This window comes from Amblyomma americanum, chromosome 4 (assembly GCF_052857255.1).
Source record: "Amblyomma americanum isolate KBUSLIRL-KWMA chromosome 4, ASM5285725v1, whole genome shotgun sequence".
Lineage (NCBI taxonomy): Eukaryota > Metazoa > Arthropoda > Arachnida > Ixodida > Ixodidae > Amblyomma > Amblyomma americanum.
This window is the reverse complement of record NC_135500.1, coordinates 205,962,179-205,986,987: the sequence shown is the minus strand read 5'-3', so window position 1 is coordinate 205,986,987 and position 24,809 is coordinate 205,962,179. Positions and strand designations below refer to the sequence as shown.

Sequence of the window (24,809 nt, the reverse complement as noted above, 5' to 3'; positions counted from 1 at the left end):
AGTCGAGCCGCAATAATGTGTTTACAGTACTGTGTTAGCAAGAAAAGCGTAATCAAATTTGTTGGTTGTGTAATATGTGCACGTCAGAAAATAAACAGCACAAGGCAGGAGATGCACCAGCCAGCTCCACTGCGCATCATGCGATTGTACTGTTGTAGCGTGTCTGAGTTCGCTTAGTTATTGCTGTTGAGTAGTTGTCGTACAAGAGCATTGGATATTGCATGTCGGCTGAGATAATGTGTCGGGTTCAGATAACACAATGCTTTTGTTCTCTTTTTCTTGCAGCATAGCTGCTCACCAAATGTGTTTGTCCAGAATGTGTTCGTGGACACCCACGACTTAAGGTTCCCATGGGTGTCTTTCTTTGCTGCTAGGTAAGTGCTTGTTGCTCTAACTTGTGTGCCATCAGAAAGTTTTGTGCTGCTTTGTGCTGTTACCTTTCCATTGAGAATTTGCAGTGCTGCAGTATGAACAAACCGCTCCAGTGAATAACCAGTGAGGTTTCAATTTGTGCCCCGTTTGAAGCTCTCTTTAATACAGTAGAACGCTGCTGTTGGGTTCCCAGGTGCTGCTTTTTTCTGGCTGCTATGTTTTTGTGAACCAGTCCCATTCAAGCTACCATAGAAACCACGCAATACAGCCTCAGCTGTTATCGCAGCTGCGGCAGTCTTCCTGCATGCTACTTCGCAAATATCACTTTGCTGTTGTGCTTTACCCTGTGCGTGCGGGAATTCTGACAGCCTTAAAATTTGCACGCACGGAATGGCGGCGGCTTATTGGCTGAAATGTGTGGAAGTATGGGGGACAGCCTTCTGGCCCGCACTCCCACTCCGCGGATGCAGTGTTTCCGTTCGCTAACCGCGGAGGGGCTCGTGCTTGAGGGAACAAAGGGAGGGACGACAAAGCGTGAACACTTGTGTGCCATTTATTACATCTGCAAATAATACACAGAGCGAGCCAGCTAGCTACAGAACATCAACGAGGCATTCCTCGGAAGTAGAAGGCTACGTAAGAAGGGCTTTCGACGTATTGGCTGGGGCAGGGGTTTGACTTCAAAGGTATCGGCGGCGAACGTTTGTATGCGCCAACAATGGCAGCTATGTTTTCCTGTGCGCGCCACATTCTTGGGGCAATGTCATCCCCAAGCATCTGCTGGGGGAGGTGAGGAGACCGTGTTTCCTGGGCTCGCTTCGCTGCCTGGAACCATTCCAGTGGCAAAGCACGACGGATCTCCGAGCGCCTGCCGCGGAAGGGTGACTAGAGCGTGCAGCTGCAACCGCTCGTGATGCTGGCTGGAACCCGAAGAGAGTCTCACCGGCTCCATGGAGTTCCACGTAACCTTTGAGGTGGCGCTTCCGTCGCTGCTTCCGCTTCCCCGATGAGGGAGACTTTCCTCCTCGCCCAACTGGGGCTGTCCTGTTGCATGATGATGAAGATGGTCGGCAGTGTCGAAACAGCTGCAGGGGGAACAGGTTTTTCACAAATGGGACTCCAGATTCCATTACCACTTGGCCGCCACTGTGTTCGGCGGTTTTCTGCGTGTTGCATCCAGGACGACGCCGAGCGTACTTACGAGCGGCATGAGCCTTGTTGCGGCTGTTGATGCAATTTCATCGCCGCTGCGTTGCGAGTGTGAACAATCGAAGGTGCGAAGACGAATCTCTGCGGCAAATGCCACGCTGTACAAGACACAGTTACGTGGCTTGGCTCCAAGGCAATGTTCCTATCATCCGTGTTTTCATTATCGCCTGTAGCTTAAAGCACAGTTTCTTGTTTCCGGTAGATGAGGATTTCATAGGATTAAAGCGGCTGTCGCAGAAATAGCACAGAAGCGCACACGCATGCATAAACTTCACCCATTTTGCGCACCCTCTTTCTTCGCTGCTGCCTTCCTTCCACTGACATCTGCTTAGCCAGACTGATAACTTTCACAGGGCGTTTAGGGCATTCTGTGCATGCAAATGATCGTGAAAGCCACTAAGCCTTGCAAATTGCCAAGAAGCGTGCCACCCTTACCAGAATTGGGAAAAAAAAAAAGATGGGAGGCAGTGATGTACATTTTTTCAGCTCATGTTTCTCGTCTGCTATATTTTCCAGCTGCGAAGTTTTTTTCCACAGCCCTGTCTAAAACGTAATGGCGGGGTTCAAGTGCGTGTTAAAGAACCCCAGGTGGTCGAAATTTCCGGAGCCCTTCACTACTGCGTCCTTCATAGCCTGAGTAGCTTTGGGACATTTTAAACTCCCATAAACCAAACTTATCATGTGACATGCTCAGCAGTAATACTTCACTCGGGGTTCTTTTGCCACCATCACTACTGCAGCGACCAGGTTCTTTTGCAAGGTCCTCTGATGTAGTTATGCAGACTTGCTGTGTGTTGCAGGTCAGACGTGGCAGATATTGGTCATAGTCAATTCAAGCAAAGGTTCAAAGCGAACTGTTTCGTTTACAAAGACATGCGAAATAAGTGCAACTGGTGACTGGTGCGATGTGGATGTTTTGTGTATATCATATACAGAGTGTTGTGCATATCTGGGCTCGTATTCTTGAAGTGCCCACCTAGTGGAGAAGATGAAATGGGTGTGGCTTTTAACTTTTTGTAGCAATAGCTACATTACGGCAGCATTTCGAGCCTTCAGCGTGGTGGCGCGCCACCCTGTGGCTGCGCCGCCACACTATCACATGGTTGGTCACGTGGTGCGGAGCAGCTGCCGGCGGCGCCGTGGCTGATCACGTGGTTCGTCATGTGGTTGGTCACGTGACCAAGTTCCACTGAGCCAGCTGTAGCTATTGCGTCAATCCAGGTTTAACCAGAGCTAAACCACCACCAATTTTTTTTTCTTGCTCAATTAAAAAAGAAAGAAAAGACATGCCACTGTCACCATCTTCGATTGTGCTAGCTGTGTAGAAGTTCCCGCTGCCTTTAAATCGGAGCCACCTGTTTGCACTTTTGAAGTCTAATATAAATTGTTAAGCATTTATAGCACAGGTTGTGTAATACAGTGGAACCACGTTGATATGTTTCCTTTGAAAATGGGGGAAAAAAATGTATTAACAGGGAATATGCATGCTCTAAAGTGCCCAAGATTTTGAAAAATGTCACTGCTGATATAAGCACGAAATTATTTATTGACATTTTCACTTCATAAAAATGTCAGTTGGCAAATGATAGCACAAGGTCTGAACACCTCCTTTTGTATGCTCGGAGATTTCAGTCCGTACTTTCATTGTCCCTGGCATGGAAGAAACTTCAGAGCAGATTCAATCTATCGATGGCAATGGCGAAAATAGCCGGGATCTTTTCCTTGTTATTCTCAGATGCTTTGCACCCTTGCATCAGTGAACTGTGGAAAAAGCCGCTGCGGTGGCTGACTTTTGCATTTTTGCACTTCATGCCTCATTAATACCCAGCCCGTTTGTATTTAAGCATATCACTGTACGTCTTGAATGCTCCACCCGCTCGTCCGTAGGCACTGCGAAGCCACTGTGTTTTTTTACTTATGTTGCTTTGCCATGAGAACGGCTTCCTGTATGTTATCACAGTTTTTTTTCTGCGGGAGGTGGCGGCTTCGCCCGTTTCAGCCAAGCAGTGCAGAGAAGCCACTGCAGTGAACTGCCGCTGTATTCCAGCTTTTCATTTCACGCGCTTCCTGGATTGTTATCGTGGAGCACATTAAATATAAGAAAAATTAGTGTAACTCTGTGGGGCATTAATTTCTCACTATTTTGAGCATGTGAATGTTTGAACCAGGACGTATCAGTGAGGTTTTGCTGTATTCACTTTTGCACCACAATAAGTGATGCAATGGCAAGTGCAGTTTCAAGCTAAATGACGTATGAAAGGAAAGATGAGTCAGCTGTTGTCGCGCAGCCATCTCTCATGCATGTGGGGCTCCAACCACTAGGTGCACATCAAGGAAGATACGTACATTCAGGTTACGGCCCCTAGTGTTACAAATAAAAGCAGCAATGATGTACTGAGCCAAAATGAGACAGCTGTTCATTGTGGCCTTGCACAAGGATGAATACTTTACCTATGCAGTATTGAGTTCTAAAGGCAAACTATTGCTGAAACTCTTGATTTGCTGGATATACAAGAAAAGAACAGAAAAATGATCACTGTGACTGGGCTGCAGGCTGCTTACTCATTTGATGACAAACTGGACACATTGATACATGCCATGCATTGGCATGTTAAGCAGCAAAAAAAGAAATGATGGAATTCGAGCTGATGATACGTGCCAAGCAATTATTAAACTATTAAACACCTCTGGAGAAACAGTGAAGCTTAGCTGGTAGTCAGCTCTTCACCTATTCTTGCTTGATTTCTTAATTTCTTTAGTGCTGTTCTCTGAAGGCTGAGAGTTTTTTTTTTTTTATTTTGCCCCAAATGGCCTTTTATAGATCTGATTTCATTCCATGCCTGTTTATATTTTCTGCTCACAGATATATCCGGGCTGGTGTGGAGCTGACGTGGGACTACAACTATGATGTTGGAAGTGTGCCTGAGAGAGTTATGTATTGCCATTGTGGATCATTGGAGTGCCGAGGACGGCTAATCTGATCTGAACATTCACATAATCTTTTGTTTGAGTTTCACAAGACGGTGCTGTGTGCTTTTGTGTTTATGGGCGAAGCCTGAGCACAGAAATACGTGCCTGTAAATGTGTTCAGTTAATTTCAGTTGTAGTTCAGCAGACTGCCACAAACTTCTCTGAGTGTGCGTTTTTTATCATCATTAAATTCATTTTGAGTGTAATGTGCTTGAGAAATGAAATTTGTTGTACAGAGTGATTGTACAGACCATGAAATGAAGTGTAATAAAATGTGTTCAGAACATTTTGTAAACTCTGAAATTTTCTTCAAGCAAGAGCACATGAGCAAAAACACACTGGTCAACTCATCCTTTGCATGGACTGATGGCTAAGCAGATGTGCTCCACATAAGAAGGCGTCACCTGCTGTGTGGCCATTATACCGGGTGTGCCAGCTAACTTGAGCCAAGGGTTAAAAAATAAATTATTAGAGACAGACGGATGAAACCAGTTGCATATTGGCGACAGCCATCTTTCGCACCACAGGCATTTTTTTGTTTTGAAATTAATGGTTTAATTATATAAATTAATAAATATTGACTTTAGGCAACAAATTGCAATTGAAGAGTTGTCGAGCACCTTTAGAATCCCCCATTCCATCATTTAGGGTAAGGAAACCCTCACGTGTGTCTTTTTTAACCAGCTTCAAAGAAAGCCAAGAAATGCAAGATAAACCACGTGAGTAATGCACTTTTGCGCCAAGATCGTGCTGCTCTCAAGCGTGGTTTGAGCAAACGAAATCACCTTAAGCCTTGACTCGACGGCCTCACACCAGCGGCAGGCCGATATGTTGGCGGCGGCAACTCTCGGCGTCATGTGTGCATGCCGACGCAGACTTGAAACCACCACCAACATATTGGCCTGCCGCTGGTGCGGGACCGTTGAGACAAGGCTGCAGGTGATTTCGTTTGCTCAAACCACGCTTGAGAGCAGCACAATATTGGCACACAAGTGCATTAGTCGCATGGTTTATTTTGTATTTCGCAGGCTTTCTTTGGAGCTGGGAAAAAGACACGTGAGGGTTTCCTTATCGTAAATGATGTAATGGGGGTTTCTGAAGGTGCTCAACAGCTCCTAAAATGCAATGTGTTGTCTAAAGTCAATATTAATTTTGGTAACTAAACTTACACTATTAATTAATTGCAAAACAAAAAATTGCCTGTGGTGCGCAAGATGGCTGTCACCAATATTCAAATGGTTTTACTCGCCTGTCTCTAATGATTGATCTTTTAACCCTTGGCTCAAGTTAGCTTGGACACCCGGTATATGATTGTACCTACAATGTGTTCCATAATTAAAGCCATTCAGAATGCGCCTGCCTTTGGTTTGGGATAAAAATGTGAATAAAGAATGCAGACAAATTTACTCTTTTATAGCAAAGACTGCAGTGTAACATTGGTGCATAAAGAACGGTTTTGTATTGGTTCAGTGTTTGAAACATGCATCAAGCCAGCTATTCAAGGGAACATGGAAATGTGTGAAGGCCTATGTTCTGGCTCATGTGAAGTTTTTTTTTTTTGCTCATTAGACTAGCATTTCTGATAAGCGTTTCGTTGTGAGGACACCATGCATGGTATGCTGCCTAATTTTTTTTAAATGAAGTCCCGATTACAAGCACTATTTTATTTCAAGCATCTGCAGTTGTTTTAGAGCCTGTGGGTCGAGAAAAATTTAGTGGTTAAATTTGCATTAATTATGGCTAAAATTGGAGGTCAATGTAGTGCGGTGCAATTGAACTAGGTTTTACTGTTGCAGATTTTAGGCAGGCATGACAATTGGGATGCTGGTATGGAAGGAAAGGTGTATGGTGGGGCGGGTTTCTCAATGGATTGTGCGATTGCCGTCCACAGCAGTCCTCTCCTGAATGCTCTCAAAAGTTTTCAGAAAACCTGCTCCTGCTAGCTGTGGCAGCAGCATCACGGGGTGTCTCGGCCACGCCTGGAAACAACGGGACGGTCACAACGCAGGCCTGATATTTCTTGACAGACTTGCTTATGGCTTCCATTCATGCCTCGCATGTGACGGCAAAGAAAAGCTAGGATTGGTCTTCACCATTATGTCCAGCAATACCTGCCCATCTTGGATTATTCGGACATGCTGCTGGAAGCTTTGGAGGGAGATTGGCATTTTGGATTGGGGGAGCAGTATGGAAAACAGGCACATGTACTCCCTTTGTCAAAAGTTGAGCCCAAGAGGTTTGCTTCTGAGCCACACCGCGTGGCTTGTAATGCATCCTTAGTGCCTTAGTGATCGAAACTTCCTGAAGGTAAGAATATTTTTGGTACTCCAATGGGTAGGACATCCACAGATGCTACAGGAGCCCCACTACACTTCGTAGTAGCAAACCCCCTGGGCTCTAAACTTTTGAAAAAAGCTGTAGCTGCATGAACTGTGCATGAATCTGGCGACTGATCATAAACGCGAACGCGCACTGGAATCGTGTCGCTGCTGTATGAGCAGAGGGCAACGCACTTGTCTGAACACCCGCACTGTATGCTCCGGACTGCGAGAGTTTCTGCCAGCAAGTAGAGAAAAGACGTAGAAATCATACGAGAGCTGCGCATATTAATCCAGACTGCTGTGAGCCAGAACGCGTCCAGAACGCGCCGTTCTTGCACGAGTATTGTGCCGGCGAACCTCTCTACAAGGAAAGACGGGTGCACAGCTCGTATCCTTAGAACGGGGTGGGTTTCCCTCCGCGTGCGTTTTAACGACTCGTAACGTAGCACCAGACATCGATCTACATCGCGCCATACGAGCCACACGAGTGAAGTTCGTTGTCCAAGCGCGGTTTCAGCGAAGAAGCCGCCGCTCGCTTCGTCTGAGCCATGCGTAGTTCACTGAAAACTTGGTAGGAATAATGGAACAATAACGGCCGCTGTGGCGTATATAGCTGATTGTTTGTAAAAGTGTGGCAGAAATTTTGTGGTGTGGCATCACTTTTCATCAGTGCTCTTATCTTTAAGCTGCTATTCTTAAAAACAGGGTACTAGCTGAATGGTGAGGTGGCGGCGACCGGATTTATTACCTCAAGTAATAGTACTTCAAGTAATAGTAATAAAGCCGGTCGTGACGGGTACACACCCACTTCGCCAGCGCTGCCCGCGCGCGCATGAGTACGCACACAAGACTGATGCTTGAACCATAGAGTAACTCTATGCTTGAACAGCTTGAGCAAAAGCACCCAGCCGCGCTGTGACCGTTTGCAGTATGCGGCACGGCGGTATTGATAGGGTGACGGGCTTTTGTTCTTGACCGTTATGATAAGAACGTCAATGAAATTCTGGTTTCTTCCTGTAGGATTATAACGGCTTCTAAAACACCCTCGTTTCGTCGGACGAGGTGGCCGAGTGGTTAAGGCGATGGACTGCTAATCCATTGGGCTCTGCCCGCGTGGGTTCGAATCCCATCCTCGTCGCAAAGCTCCTTTTTTATTTCAGTTTTTTTTTTACTTTTTTTACTTGAGTTAGATCAGTCGGCACACTGAGGTTGAATGAAAACTCAAACGCCAACATGTAAGAATTTATTTTCAAGCAGGTTAAATGATCGTGAAGCTTGTTTCACTTCCGACGCTCGCTTCTTGCAGGCCAACTGTGACCGCCACAAGCCGCAATTCCGACGTTCGAGTCTCAGATCGTTGTGCTTAAATGCGTTTCTTCTGCTGGGAGCAGGGATATCGCCCTCCAAGAGCACCTAGCAGTCTCAGCTACGCAGTAAGTACGAGCGCTAGCTATTAGAATATGAAGCGAGCGTTGGGCAGTAGTGGCTGAGCCATTCATTGTCCGGGAGGAACTCGGAAGCATGGGGGGAATCGGGCATTACCGCAAAAAAAAAAAAAAAAAACGAACAGAAGAAAAAGCTTACGGTCGATCATACGATATCATGAAACAAATCTGCAGTATTGGTTTTACATTTCAGCCTTTGCATTTTCTTTTCTACAATGGTCGCCTCCCATATTAATTGTGTCTACAAATTGAGTACCGTCGCTTTTTCGTACCGCTGTAGCGCGAGCTTCTGGTGGGCGTACGCACCTTGAGGGTGGAGGTTGGCTAGTGTAGGAGCTTCCCAGCAGGCAGCGTATCTCCCCAGGTGCGCCCAAAAAGGATGGAATGTCACAGCCCCGGTACAATATTTATCATTCATTTCCAGACCGTAGAGGCAGGGCATATATAGATCAATTAAAAGATAGTGATGCCATTAAGGATCTAGAAACGCTTTTTTTTCGGGAGTGAATGCGTGATTTAAGGAGCAACAAAAAGAAACACCCCATTTTATTCACAGAAAGGTAACTTAGTAACTTCCTGGCACTAATGATTTTCAACAAGAAATCAAAAGCTGCTCGCTCTCTTACCCCACATCCTCACGCCACAATTAAGCAGTGGAGTGAGATGGTTTTGCTCTTGAACTGTCGTTTTGAAAGCTGAAACAAGAGTTTTACTCAACAGCTGGAGGGAGCGGTTGGCCCCGTATCTTTCGGCACACGGCTTCTCTCGCGGTGGCGGCGGTCTGCCTTCATGGCGCCGCCGGGAACGGCGGGAAAGTAGAGGATTTCAGGACCTTGCTGCAGAACAGATATTCGGCTTTAACTGAGGACGACGACCTTAATGTTCAAGCTATGAACGGTAATCTCACAGCTATCATTACGGAGTGCGCAGCAGAAGTATGCGGAGGCATATGGTTAGACCTGTAGATACCGGCAAGCTCTCTCAGGAGAAAGCTCTGATTAAAAAAAAAACAAACTCCAAAGCATGAAAGTCTCCAACCCTACAGACATAACTGAGCTGGTAGTGCTATCACAGCTAATAATTAAGTGCAAGGTAACCTACATAAGGAATTATGTAGTATATGGAGAGGATCGAGCATGCTCTAAAGAGGGTGGCCTAAAAGCCACCCTCTTTCCGTCAAAAGGAAACTAGACATAGGCAAAAATCAGGCGTATGCGCTAGGAGACAAGGAGAACAATTTCATTAGCAATATGGTTAAGATAGCTAATGTAGGCGAAGAGTTCTACACAAGTAGTAGCCAATATAATGATAAAGGGGTTCTGAAAGGGGCTCTCTTCTCTGCAGGCCCCATCGCCTTGGGCGGAGCTTCCTGACCCGCCGGATCTACGCCGCTAATTGGCTGCGGCCATGGTAGCCGCCTGACGTCTAAAAGAATGCAACCAATAGCCACCTCTGAACTGGTATACGCAGGAGCGGTGCGACGGAGGAGGGTGCGAGCATGGAAAAGTCGCCGGAGAGGGCTCGCCAACTTTCGCGCGTGATTGTGGGCCGTATTCTGTGTGCAGAGGCCTATTATTTGGCTCAGATGTTTATGACAACACAATGCAGTGATTGAGCAAGTTGATTTGTTTTTCTCGGAATGTGTTAGTCCCTTTAAACAGCAACTGGTTTTCCAGCCAGTAGCGGAGGAGGAATTAAAGAAAGCCTTAGGAGGAGGAAGAGGGCAGGAAAAGCAGGGAGGTTAACCGGAAGAAGAAACCAGTTTGCTGCCTTGTAGTGGAGGAAAGAGATGAGGCGATATAGAGATGAAGGAGTAGCAGGATAATGAAGTCAGTATGCGAAGTCAGCATAAGCATGCGGTGAAGTCGCAGCCTATCCTGCAGGCCTAACGCTCTCAAGAAGAGGAGCAGTGCTTGAGAGGCCTTCACTGTCGACGATCGCCGCGGTCAGTGGCCGGGAATCTTCATCTCTATCAACGAGCGTGGATCTATACCCTGCTGAGCACGGCAGAGAGACTGCCTTTTGGCATTGTACGCAGGTTATTCACAAAGGATGTAGTCTATAATCTCGTAGTACCCGCAGATGGCACGCACATGCAGAGTTTTTAGCTATACCAATTACAAAGAATAATTCGGGAAACGTATACACCAAGCCACTGGTCACGGAGCAAAGTTGCTTCCACTCATGGTAGGCCGAGTGAAAGCCGAAGCTTCAAGTCACAGTCCAGGGATTGTAGACGTGAGGTCGAGAACTGGCCGAAATTCCACGAGGCAAGCGGGATCTCATGCGCAAGTGCGCGAAACCTGCCCGCCGAATCCGCTCGCGAAAAAGGGATCGACACACAATCGCCATCGTGGTGGGCAGTTCGAGCGACCTCGTCCGCGCGGTGATTGCCTGCGACGCCGCCGTGCCCTGGCAACCATTGGTATATAAAACCGTGCCCTTTATTGATGGCAGAGGGGTGTATTTCTCGGATTTTCATGACCACATGTTCATGGGCTCCACGTGGAGGGCAGCTATCGAATCAGGGAAAATAGACCACTGCTGGGGGCTTTCGGGATTGATATGCTCAACGGCGACACGAAGAGCTGTCAGTTATTCACCCGTCGAAGCACTGTGGGGAGATGTAATTAGCTCAGATTTCTGTAGCCCTTGTGGGGATGACCATGGAGCCCGATGAACTGATGTGATTCAGTGAGCCATCGGTGTAGACGTGCAGCCGCGGCTTCCGTGCTGTTCATGGAAATATTCAAGTGTGACTTGTTTTAGTGTTGTCTGCGATAAATCAACTTTCTGATGCCGGATGTAGAAAGAACCACACGAGTTTGGTGCAGGCTCCACGATGGAAAGGATGGTCTAGAGGCGGGTGTAAACTGGGACGGCGTCGAAAATGTGCCCTCAGGACGTCAACTGTTAGGAAGGTAGGGATTAGATGCTCGTGGGCGATTAGTACGGTTGTGGCCGTTGAGGCACATTTCGGTAATCCTAGGCAGGTCCGGAGAGCTTGAGCTTGAACGCTTTGTGGAATCCGTATGTTTGTTTTTCTAATGTTTCCAAGTGCAGGGAGGCTGAACCAAGAGAGCTGTAGCTTACCGTCCGTTGCCTACAAGGTACTCAGGTATTCGCTAATAGAGGCAGGACAACCTTAGACTTCAATCAACCAAATGATCAGGCAGGCTTTCGTAAAGAATATTCCACAATACATCATATTCACACTATCAATTAGGTGATAGAGAAGTGCGCAGAATACAACCAACCCCTATATATAGCATTATGATAAATTCAGGCGCTCACAAACAACGACACAGAGGGGACACAGCGCTTACTCGCAACTATCATAACTATTGGAACGTCATCGTAATGAACGTATACCAACTAGCTCAGTTTTCTGCCCTGTTGCAACTATATATAGCCTTAATTGATTGCGAGAAAGGATTTGACTCGGTGGAAACCTCGGCAGTCATGCAGGCATCGTGGAATCAGGGTGCAGAAGAGCCTTATGTGGAAATACTGCAAGATTTCTATAGCAACTGCACAGCTACCATAGTCCTCCATAAAATCAGCAATAAAATTCCGATAAGGAAGGGCGTCAGGCAAGACGACACGATCTCGCCAATGCTATTCACCGCCTGTTCAAAGGAGGTATTCCGTGGCCTGAATTGGGAACAGTTAAGGATAAGAGGTAATGGAGAATACCTAAATAATCTGCGATTCGCTGATGACATTGCCTTGCTGAGTCACTCAGGAGGTGAACTGCAAATCATGATCAATGAGTTAGACAAGCAGAGAAGAACGGTGGTTCTAAAAATGAACACGCAGAAAACCAAAGTAATGTTCAACTGTCTAGCAAGGGAACAGCAGTTCACAATTGGCATCGAGGTGCTGGAAGTGGTAAAGGAATACTTAGGGCAGGTAGTGACAGCTGATCCGGATCATGAGAGGGAAATAACTAGAAGGATAAGAATGAAGTGGAGCGCATATATCGCAGGTTCTCTCAGATCATGAATGGCAGTTTACCAATATCCCTCAAGAGAAAAGTGTACAACAGCTGTATCTTACCGGTACTCACCTACGGGGCAGAAACGTGGAAGCTAACGAAAGGGGTTCAGCTTAAGTTAATGACAACGCAGCGAGCCATGGAAAGAAAAATGATAGGTGTAACGTTAAGAGACCGGAAGCGGGCAGAGTGGGTGAGGGAAGAAACGCGGCTCAATGACATCCAAGTCGAAATAAAGAGGAAGAAATGGGCTTGGGCAGGACATGTTATGCGAAGGCAAGATAACCGCTGGTCCTTGAGGGTAACGGAGTGCATTCCAAGGGAAGGCAAGCGTGGGTGGCAGAAGGTTAAGTGGGCAGATGAGATTAAGAAGTCTGCAGAGAAAAGGTGGCTGCGGCTGGCACAGGACAAGGCTAAATGGAGAGATATGGGAGAGGCATTTGTCCTGCAATGGGCGTAGTCAGCTGATGATGATGATTATGAATGAGGCGATTCACAAAACTGAGCGGAGCCAAGGAAAGGTAAAGAAATACTCAAGATCTGAAAATATTGTTTTAACATTTAAACATTCAGAAACGAATGAGCTGGAATATTTAGGAAGATTTTAAATTGCAGCAGCCAAGAATTATTTTAAAGTGTAAAGTGAATTGATATCCGGTGAAATGACTTGACTACGAAGAAAGCAATAGTATAATTGGTGCAAACACTGTGCGAGCATGAGAAAGCGCGCGTAATGATTGCGCAGGGATGATCAAGGATTACTGAAATGGCGAATGGCGCAAGGTCCACTCGAACATGCAGAAAACAACTGAACTGATATGCGTTGGTATGACCAAGAATTAATAAGCACCCAATCAGGACAGTTTCCACCGATACCGGAAAGCAGCTAAAGTACATTTTCAAGCAGGGCAAGTTGTAGTAGTAGCAGTCGTAGTTGTAGTAGTGCTAGTAGTACAATACTTTATTCGGGCACAACACTTAGGCGCCTAATACGTCGATGGCGTGCTGCACGAGCAGGCGCTGTTCGTCTTTACCTTCAGATCCAAGCCAGTCCAGCAAGGTCCCGACAGAGGACGGGGGGGGGGGGAGGAAGAAACCCCCTTGCACAGCAACCGGGCCGGAGAATAAACAGTGGAAGAGGTTGGCATAAGGGGCAGGGCAGTTGGGACATGAAGGATCTCGACGCAATTTGTATACCTGAAGCCTTGCAGGTGTGACAAGTGTGCTAAGTTGTATCTGTCGAAGGATGTGAGCCTCCCGCACAGAAAGAGTAGGATGAGGGTCGGGGTAGAGTTTACGATCAAGGCGGAGAGCGTTACTGTAGTACTATTTCATGGTAGCGCGAAGGAACAGTCTCGACCCGCCTAACGAGGGCCTTGGCCAGAAGGCCGAGGTACCAGTATATAATAAGTCAAAACAAACAATTTCAGAGCGAGGCCGCCGCGGTGGCTGAGTGGTTATGGCGCTCGGCTGCTGGCCCGAAAGACGCGGGCTCGATCCCGGCTGCGGCGGTCGAATTTCGACGGAGGCGAAATTATAGAGGCCCGTGTACTGTGCGATGTCAGTGCACGTTAAAGAACCCCAGGTGGTCGAAATTTCCGAAGCCCTCCACTACGGCGTCCCTCATAGCCCGAGTCGCTTTGGGACGTTAAACCCCCATAAACCATAAACTTTCAGAGCGTCACGTGATAGGTCCGTTAAGAATAGAAAACACAGCGCAAACACAGATCTAGAAAGAAGTGGACGACACAACGTGCTGAACTTGCCCAAATAAATAATACTTGACATGTATACCTTATACGAGGGGTGTTCAGTAAGTTGTCTATCCCAGCATGCTCCGCCAGTAATGGGGACCTGAGCTCTTCGGTGCAGATTGAGACAAGTCCGACCATGAACACACAGTAGCAGTCCAGTCTGATTAAAGCGCTGTAAGTGACGGGATGACAAGTATGGTTTGGTGTGGGCTAGAAAGAAATCTAGGGATTTCTAATTTTGTTTCGCGATTAAAGTGAAATAAGAGACCTAATCAAAAAGTATCATTGCTCTACATGGTCTGGATTCACCTTCAGTCCGCCAAGTTAAGTTTTTGGCTCTGTTTAAAGGCGTTAGGGACCATGACGACCGCTGTAATTGGGAGGCCGTGATTTTGGAAGATCTTCGGTATTATAACACATGAACTAGGCACTTCAGTAGGCGCGGTTTCCAGTATCATTCGCGATTTTTTGATGGTGTCAAAAGTCAGTTCTGAGAGAATGCCACGAATGCTGAAGCATGAGCAAAAAGCATGTCGCCAGTAATATAGCCAAGATAATTTAGACATCCCAAGAAAAATCTACGATACTACTCGAATTTTTGCGGGTGTTGAAACGAAGGTTCACCTCCGAGATCCGAAGTCACAACAAGAGTCAATGCTTAAAATCTCGAGTCACAAACTCCAAAGAAATTTGGTGTGCTAATGTCTAGAAGGCGTCTAATGTATACAGAAGAGGATAATGGAATAGTAGTATCAGTATAGTGCTAGTTGTATGATAGTATGTAGTGTTAATTAGCAGTTTGTGATTAGTAACGAGGAATATTAATTAACATAAAAGTGCATGTAGTAGTTAATAATGGATGTAGGTGCGTATAGTAAGTAATCGCAATACGTGAGAAATAGAATAACAAATCGAATAGAATCAGAATTGTAATACAGTAAGAAATGGAACAGCATCAGAAATAGAAGAGAATCAGAATCGGAATAGATTGGCGAGTGAAACAAGCTAGTAGTATAGTAGTGAGTGCAATGTTGTAAGTCGTTTTAATTAGCAATAAAGCTGGGACATAGTGTCAGTAGGTGTAAGTAGTAACGGACTGTGGCAGACTGTAGGAGGAGAGGGTAAGAAGCTCTCGCACCACCCTCCGCATCAATCTAATTGATAGCCTGCGCCTTTTTTAAATGTGTAACTTATCCTTTTTGCCTCAGTGGTGGTGCTCTGTATGTATGCTGGCTGTTCTACAATGTAGTGAATTGGCCTCTTATCAGGCAGGGCTCCTTGAATTTTCGGTAATTCAGTGCACCGCGCACAGCTGGCGCTGTTCCTACTTCATATTTGTACATTTCCTTTTCGATATAAGCTGTTCAACGGTGGTTTTCAGAGGACCTCCTGACCGGCTCAACTTCTAAAGTTACAGTGATACTTATACTGTTGCTTCACCTCATGCTTTTCTGTACAGGTGCATGCTGTTTGCTAATGTTTGTTTCACAAACCAAATTGTTTCATTCTTCTTTCTTCAGCACTGCTACTGTGGGCCATGGAGAGTGAGGACTTGGGCTAATTTTACGTAAATTCATGGCAACATCTTATTATGGATTGATTAGATTGTAATGAGAAGGCTATCTTTATAGCTTGCTTTTGGGATGGTTCCACTTCTAAGGCGAGCACCTGGAATAATGCTTTTGTGCAGTGGCGTATGAAATCTCTAGTCTGCATTGCCCTTGCATGAGCGTTATCATACCGATGATTAAGGGACTGTTTGGTGATGATGCAATATCAGGAGCCTTGCACAAACGCGCAGCTGTATTCGTCTTGTCTTTCAGATTTGACCTTCAGCGGCTCTAAGGTAAGCTATATTGGCGTATATTGAGTTGATGCAGGTATATTACCAAGACAGGAGGATCTCTGCTAACGTTCTGCTGCGATGGCGCAGGAAAGCAACCATGAACCACTTCTGTATCAACCACATTGTGCGGGTAAGAGATAGCCTGTTTGCAAGACATAGTTCACAAGGTATTGTGAGTCCATACTTTTGTTTGATTTTATCCCAGACTGCCGGCAGGGACAAGCATTTATTTCTCAAGGTAAGCCACAAAACATAAAAGGCAAATGTTCTCAACTGAAGTTGCAACTTGAGTTGATGGTAAGGCATTACACTTGCAATTGAACCTGTGGCACTGCCCATGACTCACTTTATGACTGTGTCGATGCAGGCTATTTTATTTTACTTTTGTTAAGGACCACCGCAGTGGTTGGCTTCTTGAGTCTATGGTGCACAAATGCCACAGAGAGCGGCATTCTACCCATCTATGTTTTTAGTTCACTAAGACCATGACATGTCAAACCCTGACATGTCATGGTCTTACTTGCTTCCGACTCCTGGGAAGCCATTCCAGGCGCATATAACTGTGCTTTTGGTCCGCTTAATTTTTTCCATTTGTGCAGGCCGCCGAACACGCATGAATTTGACTTCCACATGCTACCTCCTGCTTGGCAGCTTCCTTACATGAGGAGTGATTTCGGGAGCACCTATCAAGCTGTTCCCCTTACCATCCGCTTCAGAGCAACTTGTTCACCAAAACATCAAAAGCTTACCGTATATTAATGCGAACCAAATTAATCAACTTACCTCCTCAATGGCACCTAACATTACTTTCTGGTTGATTTCTTTTTTTATGTATGGGCATTTTTGCGTATGTGTATTGGATTCAACGAACAATAACAAAGTGGATGGAAAGCATGGCTTCTTCTTACTCAGCACAGTTACGACTCCTGACTGCAGCCGTTTACCTTTCGTAATGAGGCTCATTGTCCTCGTTATTGCAGACAGGCTTTGAGCTCAGGTTTAAGCAGTTTATTTCATAAAAAAAAGAACTCTAGATGGAGGAGGGTGTGAAAGAAGGAAAACAAGAAGCGCCGTTATGGAGGGCTCCGGGTCTATTCCGCCCACGCGGGGTTCTTTAACGTGCACTGACATCGCATCGCAGACGGACGTCTTTTGAATTTTTCCTGCGTCAAAACACGGCCTCCGTGGCCGGGATATGTGATCCCGTGTCCTTGTGTTCGTCAACTACTGAGCCAGCACTGACGGTGCTAGACAGCCAGCGAGCTCTGAAAAAAAAAAGACAAAAGACACACGACTACGATAGCCAGTAACCAGGTACTTCAAATTTCCGGCTGCGCCTAGACTAAACGCGCCGCGCTGGCCACCTTGGCGCGCGTACCGCTTTGTATCCAATGATTTGTTGCCTTGTGTGGCCAGTTTAAAAGGCGTTTCGTGACACCATGCCACCGAAAGCAATCTCTGATAGTGTGATCAGTTGCTCAGCTGCCAGCTGTGCGAGAATGCGCGGTACCGTCTCGCGCGTTTTGCGCTGAGTGCTCACTGCGACTCCAGAGGTGTGCTTTGACCTGCTGTTCGTATTTCGTGGTGTATGCTACTGTATGGGAAGAGAACGGAGAATTGTGTTGAGCAGCGTGGGCTTGACTTCAACCGTCGTGGAGTCCAGGCTTCATGCTGCAGGCGATGGGCGTGGTGTGGAGGTTGGAGGGAAGACGTCTGTTTAGCCACTTGTACGGGTAGGTCGATTCGTTTCGTTTCATTTCCTTAAAGACCCCTTTCCGAGTATGACATAAATGATGAGATTGCATATCATAGGATAAGATTCCAATTTGTAAACATGACAAGGGACGGCCGCAAAGCTGCTCTTGCATTTCACTGAATACATGACATGTCGCTCAATAGAGTTCTTTTAATGTTATTTTATTAGCTTTGCTTCTTACAAAACTTCATCGGTATAAGGCAACGATGCACTGAGAAACAGCTCCTAGAATATTCGGTTAAGCGGTCGGCCAGCCATTCAAGTGTAATGCGGAATATGTGCAGGGTCGTAAGGAGATCTCCCTCTTACTGATAAGAGTCGCTTCAAGCAAGCAAACTCGAAATATGTATCGAAATCAAGCGTCTGTACAAGGCACGCGCATAGAAGCCCCGCCAAAACAACGGGAACGACCGTGCCCCAGTATCAGTGTCGTCTTCTTTGGCCTCAGGATGCGTTAGTTCACACTTGAGACTTTTAGCACAGCGCCTGCTCCTTCATTCGGAACGCGCTTCATATGGAAGCGCAAGAGCGCCTGCAATCACGGGGTTTTTCCATATTTCGCGGGCTTTGTATTAAAAAAATTAAACAGCCAAAAGACGCGCACAGGAAAACTGAGAAGAAGATAGGAAAGAGTTTTTCAGGATTGAAAGATCGGTGCACTAACATCGCACGGCATGCAATCGTCTCTTGTATTCCGCATCCACTGCAACGCGGCGGCTGTGGCCTGGATGCTGTCCCCTGACGTCCGTTAAGATGCGCATGCCTCACGTTTTTTCCTTATTGGCTGAAAAATTGCAGCACCAGACTTCTTTTTAGCACAAAACTATTCGACGCGATACGCGGCTGCTCTTCGAATCAAGTGCAATGTGCCGTCGGATACCTGCTGCAGTGCTTTCTCGTGAGCGTGAGCGGCAAGTAACTTGGAATTCGTGATGACCAGCCGAATTGCTTGCTCTCTTTTGCGCCTCTTGGAGAGGCTTGCTTCCGCAGAACGACACCTCTTTTGCCAGGGGCGCCCTCAGGAAGAGCTGAGACGCTAGACTTAGCATATTTTGCCTCCTTGTTAGAAACTGGGTAATGACGTCCATGGTGCCTGAGGGGAATCCTTGCGCCACTCCTTCCCTTAGCACACACGCTAACTGCATTCTCCTACGGACACTAAGAGGTTTGCTTTTTCGCATAACTTAATCGTCTTGCGGTTGAGTCCATCGCACGTTGAAACGATACCGCCCACACACACCTACACGTGTCAGCAGACATACAAAAAGCATCGTAAACGCAAATGTATAATAAAAAGCAGTGCTTGTATTATCCTAACCCGTTGCCTAACACGCTTTTGAACAAACGAACACACGCGTTGGCAAGCAAGCAGCAATACATAAATGAACAGCAAAATAGTGCTACGCATTTCAGTATAAGCGAGAGGCGAGTGCAAGCCAGTGCGTGCGTGGCCATCTCCATTGCCCGTGTCCCCCTGTGCAACTCATTACGCTATGTCATCACACACATTCTGCACTCTACCTCCCTCTCCGATTCCCTCCCCTTTCCCCCGAGTGAAGTAGCAGGCCAGGGTTACTCTTCCGCCGGTCGACCTCTCCGCCGATCCTCTCATTATAGTTTACTGCCTCTCTCTACAGTAAAATAATGAATGTGTGTTAGTTCTTATGCAACACGCTATTGAACACAAGCATGCAAATGCATGCACTAAACTGTACTGTCCACGTATTTTTTTCCAATTGGAAGTGTTAGTCTGGCATCTTGCCTAGCACGCTTCTGAACACAAACACGCATACACTTACACACCTCAGACACGCGCGAAAAGACGCGTGCAGACCCACGGACACGTAAAAAAGCTTGCGTTATGTTTGCGCAAATACGGTTATGTTTCACGTCGATGACATTTGCATGAGCGGCCAGACTGTCTAGACAGGAGTTTCCAATGACGCTGTGGCTGAAAATGGTCGCTGACTGAGCTGCAAAATCAACGTTGTAACGGCGCTGACTTCAGCTTAAGTGGCGCTTACGTCACCGCCATCTCGGCTCGCACAGACTGACACCCCATTAGCTGAGCGCATGGACACGAAACGTGATGCCATTGCTGCGTTCTGGTGGCTGCGCCGGAATCTGGCATCGGACGACAGAAATCGATTGCTTTATGATTCGTTGAGTCAGAGCACAGAAGCTTTAGCGATTACAAAGCCACACACTGCGTGCTTGACGCGGGCGGACAAATCAGAACGATTAGACTAAAATTAATAGGAATAAATCTAATGTTCGGCACTCTTGGACGGAAACAACCGTATTGGAAATGGTAAGGCAGTGCATCAGGGAAAATAGTGACTACAGATCAGGACCATGATGGAGACATAGTCAGAAGAATAGGAATGGGGTGGAATAAATTTGGCCGGCAGTTTGAGGTCATGAACAGGAGCTTACCAGTATCCCCCAAGAAGAAGGTATACAACATCGCAGTTGTACGCACCTCGGCAGTACTCACGTATGGGTCAGAAGCTTGGAGGCTAACGAAGAGGTTGGACATTAATTTGTGAACAATGCAGCGAGGTACGGAAAATCTTAGCGTCAACAGGAAGAGAGCAGATCAGCTCAGGGAAACAAACCCAAGTTAATGGCATCTTAGCTGAAGTCTAGAAGGGGGAATGGACTTGGTCTGGCTACGTTATATGGAGAACAGATAATAGATGATCCCTTAGGGTACGGAGTGGGTTACAAAAGGAGATAAATGTAGGAGGGGTCGAAAGTGGGCTAATGAAATAGGAAAGTTGGCGAGGATACGGTAAGCACAGCTTACTCTATCATGGTTGGGGTCAAAGACCCATTTCCTAAGCATTTCACCCTAAACAAGCCAAGTACCAGGCCAGAGGAAAGCTTGTACCCGTTGTATCCCCGGTGGATACCCGGCGGCACGGGGGACTGAAATCGGCACCTCCCGCATGCGAGGCGGATGCTCGAACCACTAGGCCACTACTATATATAGGCTCGCGCTGGTCGGGCTGTCTATAGGAACCAATGAAACAGGCCTTAGTACTGAGGTGGACGTAGTTGCTCTGATGATGATGAAGATGACGCAGACGGCTATGAAGAGTGAGTTTGCAAAGCAACCATGGTACTTCTGTGCCAGCGGCACAGCATGTGGCACCCTGTGCTTTATAATCCCCGGCCATGCGCACACCACTTTGCGGTCTCGACGGCAGGCGACATGCCAAAGTAGACAGAGTAATAGTGTGAGTAGACAAAAACAAAGACTGTATTACCAAGAATTTCCACGAGGCTTGCTGCCCATTACTTTACGCAGCATGCAATTAACGTTTTTTTTGTAATCAAAACTAGATGTGGTTTCTGCTAGCAACTGCTGGCCTCAGTGCCAACTTGTTTGCATAAGGCAAGGCATACAACGCCTCACACTACCTTGTCGTTAAAAATCCGCGACATAACCGCTTCCGCCGTTAAAGCTCGGCACATTATAACTGAGAAGAGACGAAGAGGAGAGGCGCAGGCGGTTGCTCCATTTGTATCCAGAGGAACTGCTGCTGGTCTTGAAGGCAGGGAGGGGGTGCACAATGTTTGGGAGCCTTAAGCAATAGTCTTTATCGGGCGCCACCCGAAGGATTGCGCGGAGACCGCCGCGGTCATGTTTTACAGCGTCAGCTGTTAAGGGCTTACTGTGCGGAAGTAGCTTCGTTGGCGCGTCATCATTGTAGTGGCCCGAGGGACGAGGCGGCGTTCGGCTGGGCTGGAGCACCTGCCATGTTTGTTGGAGGAATATCATCGTTAGCCTAACTATGTGTAGGCCCACTGCAGGACAAATGCCTCTTTCACCGATCCCTTGTTAACCCCATCCGCAACCATCAGCTGCGCTTACCATATATCCTCGCAAACTTTCTAATCCCATCTCCCCAGTTTCGACCCCTGCTATGCTTACCTCCTTTGGACAGCGTTGGGCAGGCTTCCGTCGAAAAATACACTTTGTAGGCTCTAATTGCTCTGGTGTGTTCAAAAAGATTGGTGAAAATTCAGGGGGCACTTTGTTGACCTGAGATGCGGTGAGGCGAAAGCCTTTAGCGCGGTGTTGCTGCTTGTGTTGCTGATGTGTGGTTAATATGTTGATTAAGTACATAATTGTTTGTGAATCTTAAATGCTGGAGACACTGGAGGGCATCAGGCTGATTCGACACCTTTCCGCAAACGCTCTCCGGCGTCCTTACGCTACACATCTATTAGTGTGAGCAGAGAAAAAGAAAGAAAAATAATGTTGCCCAGCCCGCACAGCCTAAGGCACAACTGGCTCCTTACGCTTGGCAATATTATGGGACTGTAAAAAGAACCAAAAATAAAGTGTCCCCTGCCCGTGCCTTACGCTAGACATATATCAGGTTGGGGCAACCAAAAAATATTGCAAAATAATAAGCCCCTGCCTTTAAGGAGCGCTGCGTATGCGTTGGCAGGAAGTAGCGTAGTCGTTAGCCCGCTCGGCTGCGGAACAGTATGATGGTGGTTCGAATCCCGCCGTGCACAAGTGCTTTTTTTTTTTATCGAGTTGACGTCATTTGATTGACAGCTATAGTGTGACAGATTTCGCGGACGGACGGACCACGATGAGCCATTATAGGCTTTCGCCTTAATATAGTTGATCATCTGACGACCATAATTCGTTCGTGTTAGCGGAATCTGGAAGTCACCATGGGTGCGCGTTCCGTAATTATGGATTGTGCTTCAACTTCAGTATTTATTTGAAAAACGTGGCTGGGTCATCAGCGGTTTTTCTGTAACGTCTTGATAAAGTATATTTATACGTTTGCGGTATTGGGATCATATTCACTGTTTGAAAAATTGTGGCTGTTGGAGCATCTCGGGAAACGTTGCCTATTATTCTGGGGGCTCGTTTTTGTAGTTAGTCAAGTTTGCTAACATTTTTAAAGGCAGTCGTTCCCCACACCAAGAAACAGTAACTAATGACGGAAGAGTGTAATGGATCGCAAATAATTTCTTTCATACATTGCGGAATAAATAGCGCGGTCTGGATGAAATACCGGCGGCCTTTGATAATTTGTTTGTCGCAGTCTCAATATATTTATTCCAGGACAACTGCTCACTGAAATATGCTACCAGGCTTTTAACTTTGGTTAAAAGGATAATACGCTTATTATGCACTCTGCTTACGCAATGCCTGCATGACTGCTGAGGTTCCGACTGAAACGAATGCTTTCTCGCAATCTGCGAAGGCTGTATATAGAGGTTGCTATATTCTACACTTTTTTTCTATGATCTATAACTTTATCACTTACAAGAAATGCAAAGAAGGCAAGCGGCTAGCGAGAACTTGGAACCCTGTATACGCAGTATCTGATTACCTCAAGCGTACAGGGGTCTATTAGGAATGCTAATATTATCTTAATCCATAAGAGAGGGGACGTCAAGGACTTGGGAAAACTACTAATCCATCAGCTTACTGTCCGTTGCCTGCAAGTTATTTACCAGGACAATTACTTGCATAAACGCTACTCGACCACAGAAAATATTCACACCATAAATTAAGTGATCGAGATGTGGTTTGTGGGGGTTTAACGTCCCAATGCGACTCGGGCTAAGAGGGACGCCGTAGTGAAGGGTTCCGGAAATTTCGGCCACCTGGGGTTCTTTTATTTGCACTGACATCGCACAGTATACACGGGCCTCTAGAATTTCGCCTCCATCGAAATTCGACCGCCGCTGCCGAGATCGAACCCGCGTCTTTCGCAGCCGGGTGCCATTACCACTCAGCGACCGCGGCGGATCACGTGATAGAAAAAAACTGCACGAACAGTCCAGGTGTCCCAGTTAAACGTAACCAAGATTTTAAAAAAAGTCGGACCGTCCTAGCCCCAGTCAAAACAACTGAGGAATGTTGAAGCCGCACGGCCTAGATGGCAGTGCTTTTTTCGTTCTCCAAAGTTAATTGATTAGCAAGTACTACTAGCCGACTTCTTAATTTTGGCTTGAGGAATAAAGTGTCAGCTCAGAAGTTGTAGATCGTCTTTAAAATAGTGGGCTGAAAGGTTTGCACCAAGGAACCATTTACATGAAGCTTTTTTTTTTTTTACCGGCCTTAAAAAATTACTCGCAACATCCGAAATTATCCGCGTGACAGCGATTGCTTCAGCGTCCCAAGACATGCAGAGAACGAAATTCGCTTTTTTAAGGAGAGCCGTCTCCGACGGTGCTTTTTGTGTGCACTGAGCGAGAGTGTGTGCCAGCAAATGTCACGTAGTAGTTTTATTTTAAGGTCGGTGAATGAAAACTTCACGTAAATGGTACCTTGCTGCAAACATTTCATCCAGATGTACTCCAAGACTATCTACAACTTATCAATTGACACTTTATTCCTGAAGCCAATAATTAAAAACTGAGCTATGCCTTTCCTAATTGGTTAACTCACGAGAACTAAAAAATAATTACGACTGGGCCACGTGACTCTCAACAGCCCTCAGTTGTTTCCGCTGAACTAGGACACTCCGCCTTTTTTTTGAAAGCTTGGTTACCTTCAGCTGGGACACGCGCTTTTGCGAGCAGAAAACGTTCAACCAGTAGATGTGTTCGCCAAGGTAATGCGAGCATTCCCCGTCGACAGCTATCGCCGGCAAGTGGGCGGAACCTATCGTTATTCTTTTCCATAGGAAGCAATTCACGAACGTAGAAATTGCAACGACCGCAACAGGCCCAAGGACAAGGGTTGTATGCGACCATACAGCGTGCCCTTTGATATGATCAATGCGCGTTCAATTTTTCACTTAGATATGGTGTTGAATGAAATGCGTTTGAGCATGACCGCTGCTCGCATGCTTTTGAGGATCCCTTAAATCAATATGAACATTTCAGGACAGCATACAACGCACCGAAGGTCACACGCTCGCGTCGTCATCGCCGAAGCATACGTGAATGAGCCCGATCAGCAGACGACCTGCAGTCTGCGGCTGCCCTCGATAGCTTCACGTATAGTTCCGCCTAGCATCCGCCTCTCATGCGGGAGGTGCGGGGTTCGATCCCCAGTGCCACCGGGTGGGTACCTACTGGTGATACAATGGGTACAAGCTTTCCCCTGGCCTGGTGCTCGGCTTATCAGGGTTGAAATGCTTGGAAAATGG

At 46.6% G+C, this 24,809-nt stretch overlaps 2 protein-coding genes and 1 non-coding gene across 16 annotated transcripts in view; 2 read left to right on the top strand and 1 right to left on the bottom strand.

Moving 5' to 3' along the window:
* The window catches only part of LOC144129165 (histone-lysine N-methyltransferase eggless-like), a 120,007-nt gene extending 115,172 nt beyond the window's left edge, over window positions 1–4,835 (top strand). For all 14 annotated transcript variants that reach the window (XM_077663126.1, XM_077663130.1, XM_077663128.1 and 11 more), the window contains 2 exons: window positions 286–374; window positions 4,445–4,835. In XM_077663126.1, the coding sequence (XP_077519252.1) occupies window positions 286–374; window positions 4,445–4,562 (207 nt within the window). In that variant the 3' untranslated portion in view covers window positions 4,563–4,835. The remainder of the gene's footprint in view (window positions 1–285; window positions 375–4,444) is intronic.
* The window catches only part of LOC144129167 (LETM1 domain-containing protein 1), a 369,791-nt gene that overhangs the window by 199,745 nt on the left and 145,237 nt on the right, over window positions 1–24,809 (bottom strand). The gene's annotated exons all lie outside the window — the stretch shown is intronic.
* On the top strand, window positions 7,929–8,010 carry TRNAS-GCU (transfer RNA serine (anticodon GCU)). The gene has a single exon. It is a non-coding gene; the product is annotated as a tRNA-Ser (tRNA).